General features: G+C 37.5%; 1 protein-coding gene across 1 annotated transcript; it reads right to left on the reverse strand.

The window, feature by feature from the left end:
• Positions 1-1,099: 1,099 nt before the first annotated feature.
• CHORDC1 (cysteine and histidine rich domain containing 1) lies at positions 1,100-14,382 on the reverse strand. The gene is made up of 11 exons (XM_021545014.4): positions 14,193-14,382; positions 10,779-10,828; positions 8,732-8,788; positions 8,075-8,235; positions 7,395-7,495; positions 6,416-6,474; positions 5,333-5,403; positions 4,941-5,046; positions 3,732-3,851; positions 3,078-3,140; positions 1,100-2,552 (listed from the first exon to the last, which is right to left on the reverse strand). Exons 1-11 carry the CDS (start codon positions 14,254-14,256, stop codon positions 2,409-2,411), a joined length of 996 nt encoding a protein of 331 aa, XP_021400689.2. The 5' UTR covers positions 14,257-14,382; the 3' UTR covers positions 1,100-2,408.
• Between the last annotated feature and the right edge of the window lie 9,927 nt (positions 14,383-24,309).

Genomic DNA, 24,309 nt, shown 5'->3' on the forward strand with positions numbered 1-24,309 from the left:
CCACTTATGGCCAAGGTGACTAAGCTACCAGCAGAACATAGTTTGAAAGAGTGTAACAAGTAGTTACAAGACCCCAAAGCCTACAGCATTCACAGCAGATGACCCATTCATCCACATTTCTCTCCATTTAGGGTTTAGTACACTAACATAGAATATGACCAATTTAAAAACAAATTCTGTTTTCTCAAGGAATTCCATTTTCCATGTAGTTCTTTAAAATAGGTTTTACATTATGTAGACCTACTGCACATGAGGATGCAAATTAAGAGAAAATATGTTTTCCACATTTTTTTTAACATAATTAGGGTATTTATATATCCATATGGATAGACACATTTGAACTTGCTTGTTAAACAAGAACTTTATCCTGGCATTTAAGCACTACTAATTTTGCTGTCCAAGTTCAGAGTTCTGCACACACAAACACAGATGGTATGCTAGTAGCTACAGCTATCTAGAATTTTTCATCCACTGATGTTCTCACTATCATACTAATAAGTACTCCGCTTGTTGGTTCAGAACACATCAAAGAACATCTGTTCCACTTTTAGAGGACCACCTGGCAGGCACATATTTTATAAGCTTGTACCCTATCACTTTGCAGTACCTGACATTTTTAGGTTTAAAAAAGGAGGAAAAAAAGGGCATTATTAGAGGTTAACAGAATCTATATGGCAGAACTTAGAGCTGAAATTTTTTACAAGGGCCCAAGGGAGCATACAAATATGCTCAAACTAATTGAGGACAAATGATCTTGAAATTAGGAGAAGCACCAAAACAATTTTATATATATATATTTGTATCACCAGTGTTACCTTCTTGGTGTTCAGGGACTGTTTCTTTGGTAATGTATTTCCTACTACTTTAAGCATGAAGTAGGACTTCAAGTACTGTTAGAGACAGAAGTCTAAGTCAAATCATACCTATTGGAAAACAGCAAGATTCTCATAAATCTGTATTTCACTTCAGAATGCCTTTACTACACCCTGTGTTTCTCCTGAAACTACTCCAGGTCTGCCACAGCTGGTAGATGAGCGTCCATGCATTTTAACAGTCCAGAAGACCTCTTGCTTACATATACAGGATTAGGCACAATAAATAATGGTGTGCATTTTTTATTACTTTAGTAGGAAAACATTTTTATTTCAGCTGAAAGCCAAAATTAAGGAACTATTCCAACCAGAAATAGACAGTAATGTTACTGTGTGTGTTGCTACCTGAATAAAAAATACCTAATTTTTACAGCTATCCTGTTTTCAGCTACACACCTTTACTGATAAACTGAAAATAAAACTATGATCTTGATTTCTAATTACAGTCTGCTCAGAAGGTACAGTATTCTTTTAAAGTATTTTGATTCAAAGCTACAATTACAATTTGAGACAGACATTTTAAAGCATGTTGTTTCTCCTAAGATTTGTCCTGTATATAACTGCAGTTCTTAGATGACCGTTCTCAGAGTCAAGATATACACACATTTATGTGGAAATTGTTTTACCAAGACACCTACAGTGTGTCCTGGTTTCTCCTACTACACATATCCATCTACTTTGAGTCTTGGTATCTTCGATGTTGTAAAATAGGACAGACTATACATTCTAAAGGCTGCCAAATATATACAGCACTTTGGTAATTTTACAATAGTTTCCTGTTTGCATACTCTTCACAGCTGAAATGCTGTTATACAGCCATTTCACTGTCCATTTGCTCTTATATCTAACTATTCAAATAGCAAATGTAAACAAGTAAAAAAATATCCCTTCTTGCCACCTTTTTTAAAATTTTAACCTGATCTGCTTTGATACATGAAAGACAGCAGGAGTCAACAAGTACTGAAATCCTTGGAATAACACCGTTCATTCCATTCCTCCATAGCCAACGGGCAATTGAAAAAAACCTGTTTCAAAACATGGAAGTCTACAAATGTACAACTTCCTATTTCTGTTAATGTAACCTTTTACTCTAGATGTAGAATTACATGCTAATCAGTTCAATCTCACATTTTTGTATCTGCATTACTGTATGCTTCATAACAGTGTTGAATTTAACACAGGCTACCAAATGCATCCAGTCTAAACAGAATGGCTGAAAAACAAAGACACTCACTGTCAACAGAGAGCACAGCTACTGGGATAGTCAGTGCATGGCAGGGAAGGTTGCAAGCAAAGGGCAATAGCTGTTTTACTCTGAATTCCCATGGAGACATTACATCTAGCATAAACATACCCAGGGGAGCAAGAGCTCCCTTTCAAGTTTACGCCCCCATTTACTGTGCGTCAAATTTCTTTCTAGAAGGAAACAGATGAACTAGCATTAAAAAAAAAAAGAAACCCATATAAAAGTTAAATATTTGATTACAGTAGCAAGTCACCACTTCATCATGGGAAATAACTTGTCTCTTGGAATTGTTATTGATCCGAACTCTCCTTTTTAGGTTGTGTGTTGGATACTGGTAACTCCAGACTTGCCCATAGCAGGGGCTCTGCTTTTCTCATAGTGAGCTCAATCTTCGTAGCAGTCATGTTCACGTAACTCCTCTTTACATCAATCACCTGAAACAGTAAAGGTATTTCCCACTTCAATTTAACAGACTGATAGACACTAGGGAATTAAGTTAAGGAGTACCTCACCACTGAGTTTCCGTAATGTTTAGGTGAAGATCCCTCTAATATCTTGAAAACAAGATTGCTGCCCACTCCCAAGCTACAGAATATTTATGACATAAATATATGACATAAATGCCTATGCATATCTAACATACATGGGCTAATGTACTTAACCAAGGGTTTTCTGCAATGCCACTACCATGGTGTTGGGATCAGAAAGGACTTTGGAAGGCCACCTCCTGTACAAAGCAGTGCCCATTATGTCATGCTCCTGGGTCATTATATTCAGATTTAAATGTAATTACTCAATGTCATACAACAAAAATTCTTTCAAAAAACAAAGTAGTGAGGAAAACCAAATCATTTTGGAAGAGAGGAAGCTAATGGCTTATGTTTTGATTTCCTTCTGGGGTTTTTTTGGTTGTTTTTTTTTGTTTTTTTTTAAATAGAAAAAAATATTTTTATACTTACTCCCCATAACTTCACACTACGATGAAACTCCTTTTCTCCTTCAAATACAATATGGATATTTACCTTAACAGAAAAACAACAGAAAATAAGACAAGTTTATCATGTTAATAAAACACCTGACACCTCAAGCATGTTTAAACAGAATATACCATTTTAGAATTTGGCTCCTACAATGACCAAAGTGATAAAATTGGCCCTCAGAAATAGAAGTGAGTATCTGCACTGGCAGCTTATCATTTTAGATAAAGAAATCACAGAGGCATTTTGACACCTGTTTATTATTAGCAGCTGTGAAACAGCATACAATAAAGAATGGTATCAAATTACATTAAGTCAAATACAACTAAATCATGACTCTACAATTATTTATACATATGGTGATGCAAACCCATCATGCTTGGGTTTTACTTATGGAAGTCAAATTTAAGATTTTTTTTTTTTTTGGTACACTTTATTGCGGCTTTAAAAAACCCCCACACATTAAAGTGCAGATGTCCAAACAGAAGGGAGGAAAAAGCTATACATACTTGAACAAACACAAATGCCAAGAAAAAGCAGTTACTCAAAAAAGAGTCTTATGCTATCTCAGCCTTGTAAATAAAGCTGTGCAGATTTCCCTATGTCGAAGTTGCTGATCTTAAGGTAGAGGCTCACCATTGTGCTATTAGCTTCTACGTAACTCTGATCAGGGACAGAGTTTTTAGCATATACAGAAACAGTCACTTCTCCTCCAGTCTGGTGCCAATCATGCCTGCATGGAACTACTTTTGTACCCTGTGGAAAAAGGTACAGGAAAAAAAAGACTTGGAATTACATTTGAATATTTTTTACAAGACTAACAGCATAAACGCCCAGGACTTTTTTTAATAGCCAATTAGCACAGCTAATAAAGGACTAAATTTCATCTTCACAGAAGACTGAAAGACTCCATTTGCAGTTCTTTTTACTAAGTATTTCAGTATCTCCCTCTCAAACAAACTACAACAAAAAATGTTACTTGGTGGATCAACTTCCTTTCCAAGACTACAGTTAGCCAGCAGGTTATAGAAAGGAACTGAACAAATAGAAAGGATGACATGAATCCAAAAATGCTTCATAGTCCTGCAAAAAAAAAAATGTATTGCCCTCTGTTCTCTGATGCAGAAAAAGTAAACTGTGAAAAAACCCTCGAAATAAAAACAAAAAGCTCAAGTAATAAAAACCCTTGCTGGACAGAAGCCCATTATCTCAATACACATAAAGTTAACATACACATGGTTTCTTTAAATGGGGGAAGTTCTCTACTTTCTTTTTCTACACTCTTCTGCTTTGGACTCATGTCTTCAGTTTTTTTTTAATCCCTACTTTCTGCACTTGCAAATAATTCTTGAACAAAAACATAAAATATTCAAAGCAACCAGCAATTGTAAGATTTAAAGGACATAAAGGATTTGTGAAGTAACTGTTTTGGAATGAGGTAATGAAATGACACTTTTTATAATATATCTTTATTTTCTTTTGTTAAACATTCCTGATGTTTGTAGTGTCAAACCCTTTTTGTCTCGGCAACAGACATACATACGTAACTAGAACTTTGTGTTCACCTGTATCCATCATGTGACCAAATAATGTTTTTCAAATGTTTTGGTCCATTATTATATTCTATAATATTCTTAAAGAATCAAGTATACCTGTACCACAGACTACTTCACCCTCCATTTCTCAGTTTTCCTGCTGTGCACATTATGTATCCTCCACATTATGTCAGATGTAGTGATCTGTAATGGCTCAGCTACAGTAATATCTCAATCAAGCTACAAACCACATTTCAGTATTCCAAATTCAGAATGGCCAGTTACAGAACACAATCTTAACATTACTTACTGCATCCTTTTTAGTCCATACATGTGCTCCTCTTGTGCAGCCTTCTTGAGCTAAAAATGTATTGAAGTCAGAAGTTTTTCTTTTACAGCAGCTCCAGTACTTCATCCTTGAAAGTTTGCAAAGTAATTAACAAACAATATTTAGGACACTATTTACTGTGACCATTTAAGATATTTCCTTTATGTAATATTACTGTTACTTCCGTATACCCCCTTCAAGCATTGCCATTTTTTGGCAGAAGAGGGAATAGAGAATAAATCAAGGCTTCATCTAGCAGGAACACACAAGAAAGCAGGAAGACACAAACGACTAGATAAAAAAAACTGAAGTTAACTGAATACTAACCCTTCACAGAACACAGGTACAAAAATGGAAGTTAGCTGAATACTAACCCTTCATGGAATATAGGTACACCAGAATGGTATATACATACTTCCTCTGTGCTGTGTGGTCCTTCGTATGTCTGGTGGGACAAAGCATTTAAATTGAATTACTGTTACAGGATTTGGAGCAAGGAAAAAAATAAAACGTAACATGACAAAAGCCAGAAATAATGACCAAAGTATGACAAAGCTCCTGGGTAAATAATCTAGATCTAATGGCTTGTCCTAGCTTTCCCCAGTAACTGTTCAACCTTCCTTCACAGAAAGTTCTGGCATTGCTGAGAAGCTGTCTTTATATTAGTTCAATGGCACACATGAATGGTGACATCATCTATGCTCAAAAAGGTCACTGCAGATCCTCAGATATTTCTGTCTTTAAAATACTCTGAGCATTCAGAGAAAACAAGAACTTGAAAATAAATTAAATTTGTCATTTATAAAACACATCAATTCTCTACAGAAAGTAAAATAAACAATATACAAATTAGCCACAGAATATCAGATCAGTTCTTCCCAACACAAAGACTGCCAAAAGTTCTCCTCCCACCACAGCTTCGGTAGATAATGCAAAATCTGCCAGATAAAATAGCTATTTAAATTTTACTGTCCCATTTTGCACAAAACAAGCCTGTCAGTGTTACTTTTACTTTAAATGACTATGTAATATAATGACTAATTTTGGTGCTAGAAGTGTTACAACACTGACTTTTTAATTCTTCTTACAGGAAGCATTAATTGCTAAGATCTGTAGATGCTTCTGATCTATACACATTATCAAGAGCAACTTAAGTGTTATCAAGTAAGCCACCTCTCACCAATATTATATTTTATTTAATATGCTAAGTTGAAAAACCTCAGTACTATGGATCTGACAAGCTTAATTAGAAATTCATGACAGGTTTAGGAAAAAAATAATCTTCAAATTTCTGTGAACAACTTGCATTTGTCCATAATAAAGCATGTTATCAAATGTGCATTTGTTAAACCCAATGGACTTTGTGCCTTTTCCAAATTAACTTCTAGCACAGAAAAAACCAAAATGCTCACTTTATAGCTGAGCAGCTGCATTTAGAGTACAACTGAACCACTTACTTTTGAACAGCCTGAATTTTTACACGCTGTCCCAATCTTGATTTCATCACCATCTTCCTCTGTAAACAGATTATTATAGAAAATAGCAAATGAATTGTATAATTGACTGAACACTTAGCTTTTATTAAGGAGCAAACTGAGCTGAGTAGATTAGAAAAACCTTCCTCTTCAAGCTTCTATTTTCTGCCTGACAGTGAAATCTGCCAGAGAGGTACAGAGAAATATTTGAAAAGCTGTATTACCTATGCATCAAATTCTATACTATCTTTACACATTTTAAGTGAGGCAAATAAAAAAGATGAGAGGATCATTACAATCACAGGGGAAGTGAACAATCATTCATCTTGTTCAGTTTTATAAAACTAAGAATGTAAAAGGCTTCAACTGTTGTCTATAAATACATACAAGGAAATAATTTGGATACCATACAGAAAGAAGAGCTAAATTAGCTTGGCACAAGAACAAAAGAGCATAAAATAGCCACAAGCGTAGGTTGAAATGATAAAGTTTCTTAAGGAGGAGTGTAGTTCTGGAAGCAAATTCCAAATTAAATATGGGAAGAAAGAAGAAAAACAGAGAAGGGAGAACCAGCTAGTGTTCTGAGGAATTTCACCAATTTATGAAGGCTTTATATGATACTGTCTCTGCAACAATAGGGAGTAAAGTTTATTTTTTGGTAACTCCATCAGTCACATTCAGAAATGGATGTTCCCATTATGTCCATTCTATCCATGAAATCTTACAAAAGACACAGTTCAAATAATGCTAAGGACAATGAACTGCTCCTGACAAGCAAGTCTCCATGTTATCCACATTTGGACTGCAATCATCATTCCTGGACTGGAAGGTATTTCCCAGATTATTAAGAAAAAGAACATAATTATAGGAAACTATCACTTCAGAAATGACAAGATCTGCATTTCATTTATTTGTGCGACACTCAGTATCACATACCTACTTAATTTCCCTGTCTCCTTACCTTTTCTCCCTTCATTTTCTGATGACAGTTTCAGTTTATCAAGAGCTTGTTTCAAGGAAGCTGACACTTTCAGCTGCAAATTTGTCATTGGCTCATCTGGGCTAAAAAAACCCATGTATTAGTGTCAACTCATTTAATAAGAAAGAATTTATAGAAGACAAAGCAGTAACTTTTAATCTTCCTACAAGGCTCTTCCTTTCAAACCTCACTTTAACAAACAAATTACATTTGTAAATGTCAATCTGTACTGTTTATGAAAAAAACTTGGAAGGCAGTCTTGGCTTTCAATTGGAAATCCTAAATATTCTACAAAAACAAAAATAAATCAGAGATTCTAAGGAATCTAAATACAAGCACCCCAAAATTAATTTTTTTACTATTTAAAACATTTAACACAGCTTCTAGTGGCATTTTAAGCTATGAGGTTATAGACTTCAATTTTTGCTTCTTGTGGATCTAAGTGCTGAAATATCCAGTACTTCTTTGTCACAACCAGAATTATTTATTCATGTTCTGAAGCTCAAGATAACAACATCACTTCTACCAAAACCATGGTCTTCTAAGGTCTTAATTTCAGAATTTCTACACTACATGAAATGTACAACACTGAAAAACCAAGCAAGCTTTAACTTGGCCAACTGACTACAAATTTGGAAAACCTAAAGTTTCATATACCGTACCTTGGTCTCTTAATTGTTTCCAATGGTTTTGGTGCCTGAATTATGTGTTCTTGAAATTTGGGTTTCAGTTCAGCTAGCTCCTTTCGTTCAGAGGTAGTTTTGACTTTTGGTTTAACAGGCTCAGGAGGTTTCTCACTGTTATGGAGACCCTTTGTACAGCCCTATTATGGAAAGCATATATTTTTATTTATATATAAATGCAGTGTAGTTTATATGCATTAAAAATTAACAAAAACTGCAACAAGTCTTCTTGACTCATTTCTTCAGCTCCATCTTTTCCTTTATTCCACTATAAACACTGGCTGAAAGGAAAAACCTATGCCTAAAGAGGAAAATATTCTCATTTTGGACGTAAGTTAAAAGAAAAATGCATACTTTCTGTAGTCAAGCAAAACAGTAATACATGTTGACCATCCTTCTTTATTAGCAAGCAGTTCTGTCAAAATCTATTTTGATAATTTTAACAAAGCTTGAAAATGAGCCTTGACTTCATTACATGAAGCCTTGAGCATTATATGAAGAAAAATAGAGTATATAACAATTAAGACGGTTTTAAGAGAAGTAGGCAAATTTAAAACATGTAAGCACATACACCATTTAATATTAATCACAGTCACTTGACAAGTATAGAAATCGTAAATAATCATGAGTACATACCACAATGCTTAAGAAGTCAGAAAAGTCTGTTGTTCTCCTCTTACAACATGACCAACCCTATAAACATTTTGGAAGAGAAACAACATAGGCATGACTACCAAACTTGACAACAGATTAAAAAAAGCACAATATTTGTTATATTTCTTTAAAAGACATGGCACATCAAAATTAGCAACTGTTTTCTTCCCTACTGTGGACAATATCATCATCTGCAATTTTAAAAGCCAGAGAATTCTTCTAGTTTGCTGATGCTGCCTTAATCAGAAAGTTCAGAAATTTGAGGCAATACTTCCATGAAAAGTTAGTTGCCAACTCTGTACAACAGAAAACAGAAATGTTACTTCATCTCATAAAATAATACATAAGCAAAACAAACAAATACTACACCTGAGACCAAGCTCACCTGTGGCTCAATGCACAGGCCCTCTTCCAAAAATGATAGGGATTTTTTTTTCATTTCTTGAGCACGACTCAAATCTTTCAATTGCTTATTTCCCACCAACAGAGCTGGATATATGCATTGCACAGCTATCCAACTACATCAATTAAGAGCACTTTTTATTATATAAACCAGAAATTAAATTTTAGAGCAAATTGCCTTGCTACTGTGAATAATCTACCTTAGAACTCAAAGAACAACAGTTCTCTCTCAAAGAGGCAACAGTCTGACTAATGCACCACCACTCTGAAAGCCTAAGTGGTGCAACACAATCGGTTTATGTAGGACGTTCTAAAATACCCTCAAAACATTAACTATTTCAACAGCTGAGGAGACAAAGGTTCATCCTGCCCACCTAGGTTATCTAAACTCGTAGCACGAAGAAAACTGCTCATTTGCAATTATGATAAAATTTTAATTAGGATAAGGAGAAGGGGGAAAGTGGTACTTGTTTATAAACAGTGAGTATGTAAGAGAAAGAGGGAGTAAAACTAAGTTTTTGAGCTAACTGTATAATTTCTCTTTGTAGTTATGTAGATTTTTGTACTGTGCTCTGAGTACAGCTATAATTTTGTACACAAAAATTTACCATTGTCTAATCAACTGTACAGTGTTTGACCCAAGAGTATTTGTCCCAATTTGCCAGTGGCACACAATGGATGGTTCTAGAGTCAGTACTGCATTATAAGCAACAGCTCACAGCAAACACACTGCCCAGAACAAATGCAGAAGCTTTCACAAGGCCAAAACACACCACATTGTTGGGATGAAATGAACTTCCAGTAGAAGCAGTTCCTAAGTACCAAGAAAAATAAACAACACTCACTCCCCTCAAAGCTCAGCTAAACAGCAGTTTAGTGTTCTAAGAAAAGTCAATTAGGCTACACCAGTATTAATATAGTGCCAGGCTCCATTTTTGGACACCAGATTTCTGACTACACACAAATTATTATAATGATTTCCACTACTGTTTCAGCAGTTGTGTCTGAGATGATTCCCTGTAAGCACATTGTATGCATCCAGTAGATCCTGAAGAAGGAAAACAGTTTAGCACAAAACCAAGGATGGGCTGTGCAGTTGGCCTAAGCACTGGAGACCCATCACAAGTATATTTAATTCTTCACTGAAGATGGAGCCCAAGAGTCTTGGACAGCTGCATAAAAGGCATGGGTGACCAGTCCCAACTCAACCTCATTTGGCTGATTAAATGAACTGCTGTTATTTACACCAGACGAATGTCACATACACATTAGTGCCCTGGCCACGTTAGACCACAAGCAGCTGCTCTGAATTTCAAGCAGGTTAATTAATTTAAAGAGTATGAAAACTCTCAATGGCTCCACAGTCCTATTTAGAGGACCTAATTAAACTGCTGAGAGACTTAAAGTCAGTTAATCAACAGGAAACAAGTAATCTAGACTTGCATGGCATTTAGACCATATGAGTGGAGTTTTTAATTTCTTTTTCAGGAATGAGTAACCGTGCTTTTCTAATTTCATGGGGCTGCTCAGGATAGTCTGAACATCAGTTTCTCCATATTGAAAAATTGGGAATTAAAAAGATGAGAAACCAAAATGATAGTATTTAAAAGGACAGTTGCATACTTACTTTGAGAGCATCATGAAAAACAGGCACACCAGGATGGTATGTGCATGAACCTAGAAGACAATCATTATTATTACTATTGAAGCATACCAAGAATCTTTATTCATATGATTACACACCCAGAGAAAATGCCACATCTGTAATTTATGTATGCCATGAGCTACCCCACTTCCCCGAATGCACATCATTACTCAGAAAAATCCAGATTCCACAAAAAATGCTCTCTGAGTGCATATATTAAACAGAAATAATCAGGTCTTCTTTCTTCTTATGTATAATACAACACAAACTAGAATGCAGGTGTCTAAGACAAACTACTGCTTCCACACGGAGAAAGTAAACTTTCTATGGATCACTCTGGCCTTTATCAGTAACCAGGCCTGACTGGTAATTTTGCAGAAGTTAGAAAGTGACCCTATGGCTACCTGACCAACAGAAAACATTGATTTAACACTTCAAATACATCTATTTGAACCTGATCAGAGCTTTCTATTGAGAAGCATTCTGTTAAAAAAGTCTCTTGATGCAAATAATGAGTTTATGATTTGAACCACAATTACCTTGTTCTTTTTTCAATGTTTGTAGTATCCTAAGCCACCTAAGGATGTGAACCCAAAGGTTAGTCTTCCACACAATTTTGATGTGTCAATACTATTTATTACTAATACATTCTGTACAAACACTACACTGGACCACAGCCTCCATTAATCAAAGTGTTTGTATTTACAGATGTTTATCAACATTACAAAGCTGCTCTCTTTTACTTGTATTCTTTCACATGTAATAAAACTGCTTTGATTATATAACTTCTCACTGCCATTTACTGCATGGATAGTATTTTACTGACTTGATTCTAAACACTACATTTGAACCTTTAAAGCAAAATCAGAATCACTTAAAATTTAAAATGACAAACAGTAACAATGCATATAATAAGAAGCAAAAAAAAAAAAAAAAGAGTGATAAATAACTTTATTAGCAATCTGCCTACAGATATTTAATAGGCAAAAATCCAACCCAAACTTGGTTGTTTTTATCTTTTTTTTTATAAATATGTAGATTTAAAAATTAACATAATTTTGTATAATTTTCTTCAATTTTATATTCAGTGCCTAGTCTAAAGCACTAATACAGTCTGAGACATCAGTTCCCACCTTTAATCAAAATGCACATATTTTGGGACATCAGACCTTCAGCAAGACTTACAAATATATCCATAAACCTTTATCAATTCCTTCAGTTTCAGGATGAAAAGCTAATGCTGGTAAACCTCACAGGAAAATTTAAAAAGGAAAAAGGTAGTTATTTTGGAAGGAGACCAGGACTTCACAGTTGAATAAAATAAAAATAAAAGCAGAGGTTATTCTTTTCCAAAAGTATGAAAGTATGCCACTAGAAGCATCATGAGAATAAACTCTGTTTTGTAGCAAAAATTATTTCTGAGTCAGAAGACTTAAATGAATATTTCTAATTCTTCACAACCATTCTTCACTAGAGAGATGCTGTTAATAACAGCAACTGTTTTAGAGACCAGAACTATCACAAAATCAACTGTCTCGGGGTGGCTATGCTCCAGCTCAAGGTAGACAGAGACAAGTGCCTGGTCATCCATCTGGCCAAGTGCAATCCTTTTTCCTCAATCCCTAGAGCCTACTCTGAAGTAGGTACCAGATGGAGCAAATGACAGCACACTTGGCTGCTGCCTCCTGAGGGCCCTGTGTGCTCCAGGAGAGAAGATGCCAGGACAAGGACTCTGCAGTGTCTCAGCAGAGCCAGCGGGATCTGAGCAGTCCGACCACTGTGCCTGCTAGAGGACAGTAAAACACCATCTCGCCTGTGCTCATGCTGAGTCCAACAGCTCTTACCTGACACAAAGGACCTCTTCTCACACTAGGTAGGGAAAACTGGAAAATTAGGGTACAAGCAGATAAAAGCATATTCTAGTTTGGATTTGTATGATATCAGATTGCTGCAGCCTTTGGTTGCTATTCTACATTTTCATTAAAAAACAAAACAAAACAAAACTAGTCACCTCCCCACTGCTGTTAGTATCTTTCCTTTACCAGGAAAACCTAAGTATTTCAAAGCCATTTTCTCTAACCCTCAGGCAATTTTTGGAGACACAAGTACCACAATTTTTCAGATTTTTGTTTCTTTGGAGCTTTTTTGATGTCAATTTCACAGCCAAACTGAACCTACTGTGCACACACTATTATCACCTTACTGCTGCATCCTTAAAGCACTTTAACAGTCCTTTCATTAGATGTCAAAGTAGAAATTTGTAGGGGTCACCCATATGCAAAACCTTGGTCTTTGTAGCCATCTGTGAATAATTACATTTACCTTCCGAAATGCTTAGTCTCGGACACAGTGATTCCACTACATGTTCCAGCCACTTACTGAAACAAATTTCATGTCATGAAGTTTTTTTCCCCAACCCAAACACCACAGAGCTAGCATATGGCCATGCCAACCTGACCTAGTTTACTACAGCTTAATCACAAACCACAAAGAAGTGTTATTTATAAGGAGTAAAGGTCAAGAAGTCCTACTAGGATATTTTTATAAAACAATAAATACCCTTATAGGCTTTACTTTTTGGGGCAAAGGGGTGTCAGAGATGGTGGTGGAAGAGATCACTAAATGTAAGCATTCCACAACTATGCCCGCTTCTGCTGTTAGAAACATTAGGAAGTTTACACAATATGTTGCCCCTCTCTATGCAAAAACACGTAGCTGAGAAAAATAAACACTCCTTATTACCACGGTCCTAAACCTCAGAAAATGAACAAGCTAGAACATGTTAGCCTACTTCTAGCCCTAGGGGTCACTAAAAATTAAATTAACAGAGAGAGCATTCTAGAAATTCAACCAACAGAGTTACTTCATGAACCAGGTGGGGGCAAGCCTTCTGAAAACTCAGTTCACCTTTCTGCAGCTCTGCGGAATGATAAAACCCCAAATGACAGAGCTTTTAATACGCTTCACCAGCATTCCCAGCACACACAGCAGTACTGCAAGCGCTCAGGGCACTTGGAAGAGAAAGCACATGTGTGCAATCCAGACACATTTAATCACTGCTGCAAGTCCACACACAAAAAAAAAAAAACAAAAAAAAAAAAAAAACAAACACACACACACAAAAAAATAACAAAAAAAAAAAAAACAAAACAAAACAAAAAAAAACCAAACCAACCAACTAATCAGACTAAAACCCAAAAGGCCGCCGCTGGTAACTGCGATGAATGCCGCACTCAGAGGCCCTCAGCAGAGGGCCTGGAGAACCTCTGGCACGCACAAGCGCGGCAGACAGCGCCGGGCCGGCCCCGGCCGCACACGCGTGTCCCGGGCCAGGAGCCCCCGCGGGCCGGGCCGGGCTCCCCGCGCCCCCCGCCCCGGCCCCTCCGCCGCTCTCACCCTCCGTGTTGTTCTCGGGGTCGAAGCGCTGCCCACAGCCCCGGTTGTAGCACAGCAGCGACATGGCCGCAGCACCGCCTGCCGCGCCGCCCGGGAGAGCCGAGCCCGGCGAGACGCGGCGGAAGGGAGAGGGAAGGAAGGAAGGAAGGAAGCCGGCAGCAGCCCGGGGGCGGGGCCGCTCCCGCGGCGGAAAGCGCCGGCCGGAGCCTGCCGGAACCTTCACGAAGCTTCGGGGGCCGGCGGCGGGCGGGCGGCCGCGCAGGCGCCGCTGCGGGGCCGCGGGCCGGCCGGGCGCGGGGCCGGCAGCCGCGCCGCGGCCGGGCGGGAGCCCTCGGTCTCCGCAGGATTTCTCGCCCTTTTTTTTTTTTTTTTTTTTTTTTTTTTCCCCCCTTTCCTTGCCTATGAGTTTTATTTAAAATAAATGCTAGTGAGTATGTATGGGCTGGCTGTCTCATCTGCGTTCAAGCAGAGATGCCAGTGTGGGAAGCCTGCTATGAAAACCACGTTCTCTTAGCTGTCTGAAAGTTCGCTTGGCTGCTCCCGACAGCTGGCCAACTTATATGTACTGTACAGTGTGCATTATAGAGGTTGTATTTAAAATCATAGAGCAGTTTGCAGTGGAAGGGACCTGCAAGGTCAGTCTGGTTCCAGCCCCACCACCATAGGCAAGGACACTTCACTGGACCGCGGAGCTCCAAGCCCCATCTAACGTGGCCTGGCACACCGGGATGGGGCATCCCCTGTCCCAGTGCCTCACCACCCTCAGAATAAATAATGTTTTCCTAATACTGAGTCTAAAACTTTCTTAGTCTTTGAAGCCGTTCCTTCTCTTGTCACTGCATGCTGTTCTAAATACATAACTACAGATATCTACGTTTCTGCATGCAATTACAAACTGATTCCTCCTAGTTAAACATGTACAGCACAGCTTTTAGAATAGAATTGCCCAGGCGTTTGTGCAGCCTATGAGAAATCTTGAAGCACACATGCACAGAATGAACAAAAAAAGTGCTTCTTAAAGGGAGCTTCAGGGTGCAAAAGAATCATCAGGAGACTGCTTCTGATGTAGCCCTGGTCTGCTAATTTACGAGTTGATGCCTGATGTCTGCTGGCATTTTTTTATGTGTGGCTCACATAAAGATGCACATTTGTTTGAGCCGTTGAATACATAGTGCTTCCCTCTGATCTGCAGTTCCTATTGAAGTCCCTTGTAGTTTAAAGAAGAAAAAAAAAACATTTTCTTGCTATTTACCAGAAGCAGTTTAATGTATAAATGCAAATGGTAATAAGAGTTTGGAAAGAGAGGGGATACATGAGAATGCTTTTCTTTCTATATAAAGTCACTTAATTATTTCTTTTTTTGTTAGATGTCTTATAAAATAAGTAGAAGATGAACAAAAATGTTGTATATATGTGTATGCGCATCATTACATTATCAATTCTTCATAAGATGAAGAATTGTTCTTAAAACATAAAGTTCATGTTTTCCTGTCAGTGAAAGTGCCACATGAAAATAAAATGTAATTCATATCCATAAAATAAGTCTAGTGGTATTTCTGTGACCATGGTTGCATTTTAGCCGTAGCGTGCATGCATATATCTGTTTTAGAAGGAGCCAACATTTTGCAAAAATGTTATGCTTCTGCAGAGGCAGCATCGATTTCTGTTCAAAGAATATTTTTTAAAAATTCAAGAGAAGTTATTTTAGCAGTGTGGTATTTTCTGGATTAAAGAGTAGCATTCCTATAACGTTAGTAATGGAGTTTGGTTCAACACTTGTGAAAAGAAAACTACAATCCATGTGTTCCCAAAAAGTATCTTGTGTATATTCCCCACCTAATTACTATCTCACTGATATGGAGGCATGCCTTTATATCTTCCAGACAGAAATTGAAAAAGAATGTATTTGTTTCATATTTCAAAATTCTACAGCGTGTGGCATTAAAGAAAATTCACCTGAAAACTCAGTTTGTTGTTAATTTCAACACATACAGTCAGACCTCTGAAAATTACCGATCTGTATCTGTCATCTTTGTACATGATGCTAAATAGAATGAGGTGCTTTGTTTCACAGAACACTATAGAAGCAAATAATGGTTTTTAATCAGCTCTTGGAATTGTGGGTATTTGGCACAAAATACTGCAAATTGACAGTACGTAATCCTCATCTCACAGAAGTATGCACAGCTTCAAAAAGGCATTTATTGTGCTGGATAGGAAGGCATGAGAGGCTTTCAATCCAGTTTTGGAAAGGCAGAAAGGTAGAAAGTAACTTGTTCAAATCAGATTTAGATAATCATCTTGTGGGCATGACAGACTTTAATTTATTCCTATATATTTTGTGTAGAAACTTTTCATTTGAGATTCAGAGTATGAGGAATAATGGTCTAATGGATGATTACTGGATTTTGGTTCCCTAGAACTTAAAATATGAAAAGTACATAGATAATTTTTATGTGTCGTGTCCTTCATTCTCAGTTTCAAGTCTTCCAAAATGTTGGATTCCAGAGTGTTAGACAAGCTTTTATGGTGCCTTTAGTGATTGGATCTTGTATTAGGTGTTATAGGACATCTTATCTGAGAAATAGTGAAAGATTTGTGAGTGTATGCTTTTTATATTAAATACATTTGCTCTACTTTTCTCATGTCAGAAATGTCACAGTTAAAAAATTTTGGAAGCAGTGTTCTACCTTGAACACAGGAGAATATTCATTCTGGATTTTATGTATGTTTGATAGCAGAGGGATTTTTTTTCCCACAGAACTAGATTCTGTGCAAAGATTTCCCTGAAAAAAAGACACCTTGAATTTCTACCAGTTAAAAGTTATTCCATCTCATCCACAGTTAATGGGACTTAGGTGTATTTCCAAGCATTGGAAATGGCATAGCTTCCCTGTAAATCGAGAATCTGTAAAGACACAGGATGTTTCAGTTCACTTCTCAAAATGCAGAATCTTTGCAAATCTGATTTCTTCCCCAGTTTGTTGAGTGAGGAGTCTTTCATCCTGGAGTCTTCAAATCAGGACATTGTGCAGAACTGCTGAACATAGGATTGCAAAAAATCCTCAAACTAAACCAGCTTTCAATAAATCTGAAGGAGGGAGAGGAGAAGGTTTTCAGTAGTCAAGCTTCAGGCGAGAGCTGTTGCACCATACCAGAGTATTTTTGTTTCTAATCAGAGGCAGAGAGTATTTGGGGCTCCTTCAACTTCCTTGGAACAGAGAGGGGGTCCTTGAAATTTAAATGGATTCTGAGGACTCATTTAAAATCAAGGCATGTAGCTCTGTTTCAGATCAAATATAAAAATGTGAAAGAATTAATCAAATTCTTTCTTTAGGAAGCTTAGCAGATGCTTAAAAATACAAATGTAAATCCTTTTAAAGCTAAAAGCCAAAAGCCTTTAGAGTTTGCAAGAAACTGCCCTGTTCATCCGAATATTTTCAGATTTGATGGGCAGAACATCTTAAAATGTCACATCTCATGGAGAAGCAGAACAACTGACTTTTTGGGAGAGAACACTTTTCTCCTTCTGTGAGAGAATCCCTTCTGTGATTTTTTAAATGCCAGGTTTTCCCAAGGAGGTAAGAGAGATTAAACAGCATCTGCTTCTAATAATCCGCCAGCGTGCTTGCTGCTAAAGCACAACCTGAATTTAAGTAGATGCTTCATTAAGGCTCACCACCTCCTTTGATATCAGACTTTAGCACAGGCTTGCTGTGCGATTGCTGGAATTCATTTAAGGCAGAATTTTCAAAGGTAATTTTCTAAGTGACCTAGGTGCCTGCAATATCTAGAAAACACTATAATATTTTAGGCAGTTTTCAGAAGTCTGCTTTCAAGTGCTGCTAAAGAGACTGAAAATTTTGTTACTGAGTAGGATATGGGATAATATGTGATGCTTCCCCATTTAAATTTTTCTTTGCCTTTGACCTCACTGCAGAGAGTAAAACCTGTTTGATGTAATATGTACAGCCATTCTCCAGAGTGCTGCTTTGTCATAACTTGTTTGTCATAACATGCATGTATTGTAATGACCTTTTTCATCCTTCCTGCAGCTGAAACAAGATTGAAATGCTACACAATCTGTGAATTATTAAACATAAATGCTATGTTGGAATTTAAAGAATTCAACTCCCTAGATGACAGAAAATAGTAAGATAATTTGTGTAGCTACATACAGCACACTAATGCTGTGACCCAAAGCAATTCAAACACAAAGTTGATGGATTACAGGAATACAGGTGGGAGAAGAACTGAAACTAAGTCTGCCATCCAGGGGGACTTTAGCAGACTCGAGAGATGGGCCTGCATAAACCATATGAAGTTCAGCGAGGCCAAGTGCAAGGTCCTGCACATGGGTCAGCACAATCCCAAGCACAGGTCCAGGCTGGGCAGAGAATGGAATAAGAGCAGCCCTGAGGACTGGGGCATGTTGAGCTAAGAAGCTCAACGCAACCTGGCAATGTGCACTCACAGCCCAAAAAGCCAGCCATGTCCTGGGCCGCATCAAAAGCAGCATGGTCAGCAGGGCAAGGGAGGAGATTCTGTCCCTCTGTTCTGTCATGATGAGATCTCACCTGCCATGTTCAGTTCTGGTGCCCCCAGCACAAGAAAGATGTTGGCCTGCTGGAGCAATGAGAGGAGAGCCATGAAGATGCCAGAGGGTTGGAACGCCTCTTTTTTGAAGAAAGACTGAAAGAGCTGGGGTTGTTCTGCCTGAAGAAGAGAAGGCTGCAGGGAGACCTTAGAGCATACTTCCAGTACACAAGCAGGGCAGCAAGAAAGCAGGAGAGGGACTTTGTACCCAGACATGGAGTGATGGGACAAGGGATAATGGCTTTAAAGGGAAAGAGGTCAGGTTTAGATTAGGTATTAGGGAGTTATTTTCTGTGAGGGTGGTAAGACACTGGAACAGATTGCTCAGAGAACGGAAATGTTTGAGGCCAGATTGGATGGGGGTTTGGGCAGCTTTATGTAGTGGGTAACACCACTTCCCATGGCAGGGGACTTGGAACTAGGTGATGTTTAAGGTCACTCATCCAAGTTAATGGTTCTATGAGTCTCTAGATCAGATATTGAAAAGTTACAGCATAGTAACGTGTTCACTTTAACTTGGTGGATATTTTCATGGAGTGTTTGAGCTTCCATTTCCAGCTATTTGTCCTTTTCTTTTCCCTTGAATGTGACAACACAGCTAAATCTGGTTGAAGTTCTGAGCACCAGTTTCAACAACAGAAAGGGCTTATGTTAGAAGTGACCTGGCCTTAGTTCTGGTAAATAATGATGACCTCCTTTGCTCCTCCTCTACACTTTCCTCATGATTACTTTCACTTGGTCGGTATTACCAAACTCATTCAAGGTGATCTCTTGGACAGTTCCCCACATCTGATATTGTTTTCGAAATAAGGGTATTTTAAATGCCTAAATACACAGTGTAAATTAGTTTGTCATAAGGATTCTGAAACTTGAATCTAACAGCTTCAGGCTTTTCTGGAGCTAATGTCTGGCTACTTTCTGAAAAGCAAAAAAGGAAAAAAGTGCTGATTTTTTTGGCACCTACAGAAGTTTTAAGAATAAATTGTGGCAATGGTAGAAAAGGTCATAACAGCTAAGGAAGCTATGATCTGGTTATGCTCTTTTAAGCAAGTATATTCAAGCAAAAGCAGCTATCTGGCATACTGATTACATTTGTTCGGATGCTGTGATGTTAGTGGGACTAATTGCACATGCAGTGGGAGAAGTGTGCAAAAGAATTTACAAGACCACTTTGTGTAAAGTATTTTTCATAGTGGTGTTAACAATGGATTTCTCTGTTCATTGATAATGAAATAAATTGGATTGAATCACAACACTTTTTTGAGAGGGATAAAACATGGAAAAAGCCCACTTAGTTTTATGCCAAGAAGTTTAATTTTGGTTATGAAAAATACATAACAGAAGGGTTTGCAAAATGACAGTTTGAGTTTTTGTGTGTAACTCCTATTTATGTATTAAAGAAGATGGGGCAGTAACATGTGAAGAGTGCAGACTGAAAAACAGCAAATGCATTATGAACTCAGTGTGTGCTGGTTAAATCAGTGCTAAGAATTTCTGTCAGCCAGAAGGTGGTAGCAGAATTCTCCGGTAACAGCTCTGGATTGTGTTCCAGAAGGCATTCTCAATACAAAGTGATTTTGAAATGAAGTTCAGAAAACATATTTTTTTTAGTAGCAGGAACAAATAGCACTGACATTTTTTTTTCATTTGGCAGCATCTTTGAATAGAAAAATGTCTGCACTTATGCCTGGGATGTCATGCATTGGGAATGCATGTAGGATCTGTTACTTGGGTTTTGTCTCTGTTTATTTTTTATTTTTTTTTTTGCAATTGTAATTATGGTTTTTTCAGACTTTTTAATGCCAATGGGAGCCATTTATGGGCTGAGATGACAAGAGATTTATTTTCCTCATAGTATCACAAGACTGGAAAATGTCAGTACCATAAGAAGCCCAGATAACACATTATTTCCATCCAGAGGAACTCTGTCATTCTTTCACAAATGTAAACACAAATGCAAAGAGTGATATCCATCAGCTGGGACTGATGCAACACCTCAGTCATACTATTATCAAGTGTAACAACTTGAAGATGCAAAGGGATAGGTTTTATTACTCTGTTTTATTTTTTTGTGATGGACTTGTGTCCATTACAATGGTTCTGTGCACATAGCAATTCCTATTTCAACAGAGACACTCTGCATCACTCCATGAAACTTGTGAGAAATTCAGACTCTGGAGCACAGCTTGTCCCTCATTTTTTCTTAGCCATTGTGTCACAGCCCTGGTGATACACAGTACTCCTCTGCAGACTTCTTTAAGAAATTGTTCTGTCCCTAAGAGATAGTTTCTATGGTAACTATGATTTTTGTGGTTTCTTGGGGTTTTTGTTGGTTTTTTTTTTTAACTTACTGGTTAGTTTGGAAATAGAGGGAGCAAGACTTTAGTGTGAAATTGGATCGAGTCAGAACAATAAAATAAGCTAGAAAAATAAAACATTCTTTGCTTGATCTAGATAGCAGTAAACTGAAATAGCAGTTCAAAAGAGCATCAGTCTCTTACTTATAAGCTGTCTAGCTTATAAGTAAGCATATAAGCAAGCAGGCTGAAGCTGCTGGAGCTATGCAGAAAGGAAAGGAAAAAAAAAAAAGAGGAGGAGGCCCAGAGCAAGCTCTGTCATTCTTACAATTTTGCACCTGATGGCCTTTTCAAAATTGGCTTTTTACAGTGACTGCCACTTTCATAGTATCCTCTTACTGAAGTTCTGACTGAGAAAAACATTCTACCAGAAGATTACAACAACAGAGTATATTATCATATGTGCTTCTCTCCCCTTTCACTGTTCTTTACAGTATAAATATGAAGTTGTTTGAGGCACTGTGTGTAGAATTTCTAGTGGAGCCACAACAATGACAGCAATGAAGATATGAAATGAGCTGGTTTAGAGCACAGCAAAAGGTAGAAGGAAATACAAATTATAAGTAGCTATAGATATAAATAGATATATAAATATTAGACTACAGATAGAGAAAATGTGGTAAAACCAGAGGTATATACTGTGTGCAAAACTTGCCAAGATATTGAGATAATCACAAAATTCAAATATCCATTTTGGACATATGCTGGGAAAGCATATTCATAGGGAAGATCTTTTTTAGGCAAACACATAGGTGTTGTAAAGATGCCAGAGGTAAGATTGTAGAATACATTGCAACAGCTGGGCATTTGAAAAACCCAAGTTTTGGCAACAGCCCTGTTTTCTCTTTAGGCAGAAGCTAGGAGAGGGTTAACCCAAAATGAACTTATTCAATGAAAGTTCAAATGTTTATGTAATAAATTTCCTAAAATTGTATTTAGAGATCATTGATGTAATGCTTACCAGTTCCTTGTCTGAATTTAACTGTTTCATCTCAAAAAAAGGTCACAAAATGTTTATTTTGTAGAACCAAAACAATGACTTGAAATCAAATGGAGCTGATGAATGAAAGGATGTGCTTGTTGGAGAGCTTTGATATTTTGTCAGTACTATTCAAAAAATACATTATCCTTCTGTTTTGTTGCAAAATGGGAGAAAAAGGACCACATTATTCAGAAATTATTTGCAGATATGGAGTTTAGTTCAGGACAGTTCTGAAGTGCACAGTGACTGCAATTTCAAATGTGCAGTGTAAAAAAGTGTAATTTCTAGATAGACACAAGTGAATCTTTTAGAAATAATATATTATTTTTTAATCTCAAAGTCTTAGAAGTCTTAATAAAACCCAAGGATGTTCCCATTTACTTTAAATTGGTATTTGGCATTTCCTTTGAGATTACTGAAAGTTATTTTATCTTCATATAATGCTGAATGACTATTTGCTGAAAAATTGAGGTTCTTTTAAGGTGCCTTAGGTTAGACACTAAATTAATTGGGTTATCTGAACTCTATTAGTCATCTGAAACAATTTGGTCTCCATTTCGTGCTCTTAGTGACTTATTAATGTGGCTGTGACAGGAGAGGAAAAGAGCAAAGGAGAAAATGTCAGTGCAGTTATTTGCAAGTAATGCTTCCATCTGGAGAGCAATCACCTCTACAGTTCTTGCAAAAAGCTTGGATTCTACAAACTTTCTGGACAGTCACTTTCCTAGAACTGAAATTAAAACCCTATAGCAGTAAAAAGTGGAAAAGATCACATGCTGTAGTGTCCTCTGTTGATACCTTTGAAATTTTCCATTGAGACCAAGTGAGGAATGAAGACACCCAACTGCCACTTGTCCTTCACACAGCTTGCATTTCCCTTTATCCTATTGCAATGATCTAATTGAAGTCTGCAGCCTGCAGTGTCTATTAAACTGTAAATAAATGGATCTGTCAATCAGTTAGAAATTTTAAAAGGAGGAAAACTGTGCATTTGACCATATGTAACCACTAGGAGAACCTTAAGCACTGAAACTGCTGACACTGGTCATGTTCTCAGGAATGAGTAATTAGAAGTAAGACCAGCAAGACCAGGGTATATGTATTTGTAATTTCAGTTCCTGGGCTGGTCTCAAAATTCTCCAAAGTAGCATGTAAATAGTCATGTGACCAGATGTTTTAGCTTAAATCCATTATAAAAGTCAGCAGTAATTCCAAAATATATGTGAGCAGGCAATTAGTTACTAGGGGGTCTTAAAAAAAAATCCATATTTGTTGTGCAAGGGAAGCTGGAGCCCTTGTATCCAGATTTCTGTGGTTGTAGACTAGATCCCAGTGGATGCAAGTGCTTTGTGCATTAAACTTGTGCTGGCAGTAAAAGAGCACAGAGGCTTTGGAACAGCTCTTCTGAGAGGATGCTCAGCTGCAGAACGAGTGATTTGGTGCCCAGGTCTGCCTTAGATGGTCTCAGCATCGAGATCAAAGCCTCCACAGGAACAGTGCCTTGCAGTAATACCTAGTGGCAGATAAGCCTGTGGGCAGTGGGGATGTGTAAACTACAGGTGTGGTTTGAGCACAACAGCACCTGCCAAAGGATGGGTTCTTGGTCTAGAGAAGCTGACATACTCAATGTAAGAAGTGTGACTATTATATCTAGTATCATGTGATACTAGACTAGATTTTTCTTATTTCAAGCTTATTTGGTGAAATTGTCTGTTTTCATTTTTTTTGCTGTTTTTACCCCCCGTCTTGTTGCTCAGATCTTTACAATTGATGGCAGTTTCCGTTCTGTGTCATTTTTTTCTTTGTTACAGTGTGCCATAATCCTTGCTTAACAAAATATTTATCTGCACGCTAGAGCCTGTTTCAAAGCTTAAGGTGATGAGATGGGTATTTTCCTTATGATCTTCTAGGTATTTTCATTGCTATTTCACATTGGAAAAAACAATCTCATCAGTAGAGACTCGTGAGATTTCTCTGTTTCCACAGTTATGTGAATGCCACCCATCCTCAAGTAATAATCACTGACTAACCTTGCATTTGTTGCTCTTTCAGATTTCTCAGCCAGAGCTGACACTGCCGACAGCTTGATAAGCCGTTTGCCACTTAACGATGGCTTTGCCTCTTCCAGGAACATTCTTTCCTGTGTATACTCACTTTGAAGAACTACCCTGATTTTTATCTG

This window comes from Lonchura striata, chromosome 1 (genome assembly GCF_050655825.1).
Source record: "Lonchura striata isolate lonStrDom1 chromosome 1, ASM5065582v1, whole genome shotgun sequence".
Taxonomy (NCBI): domain Eukaryota; kingdom Metazoa; phylum Chordata; class Aves; order Passeriformes; family Estrildidae; genus Lonchura; species Lonchura striata.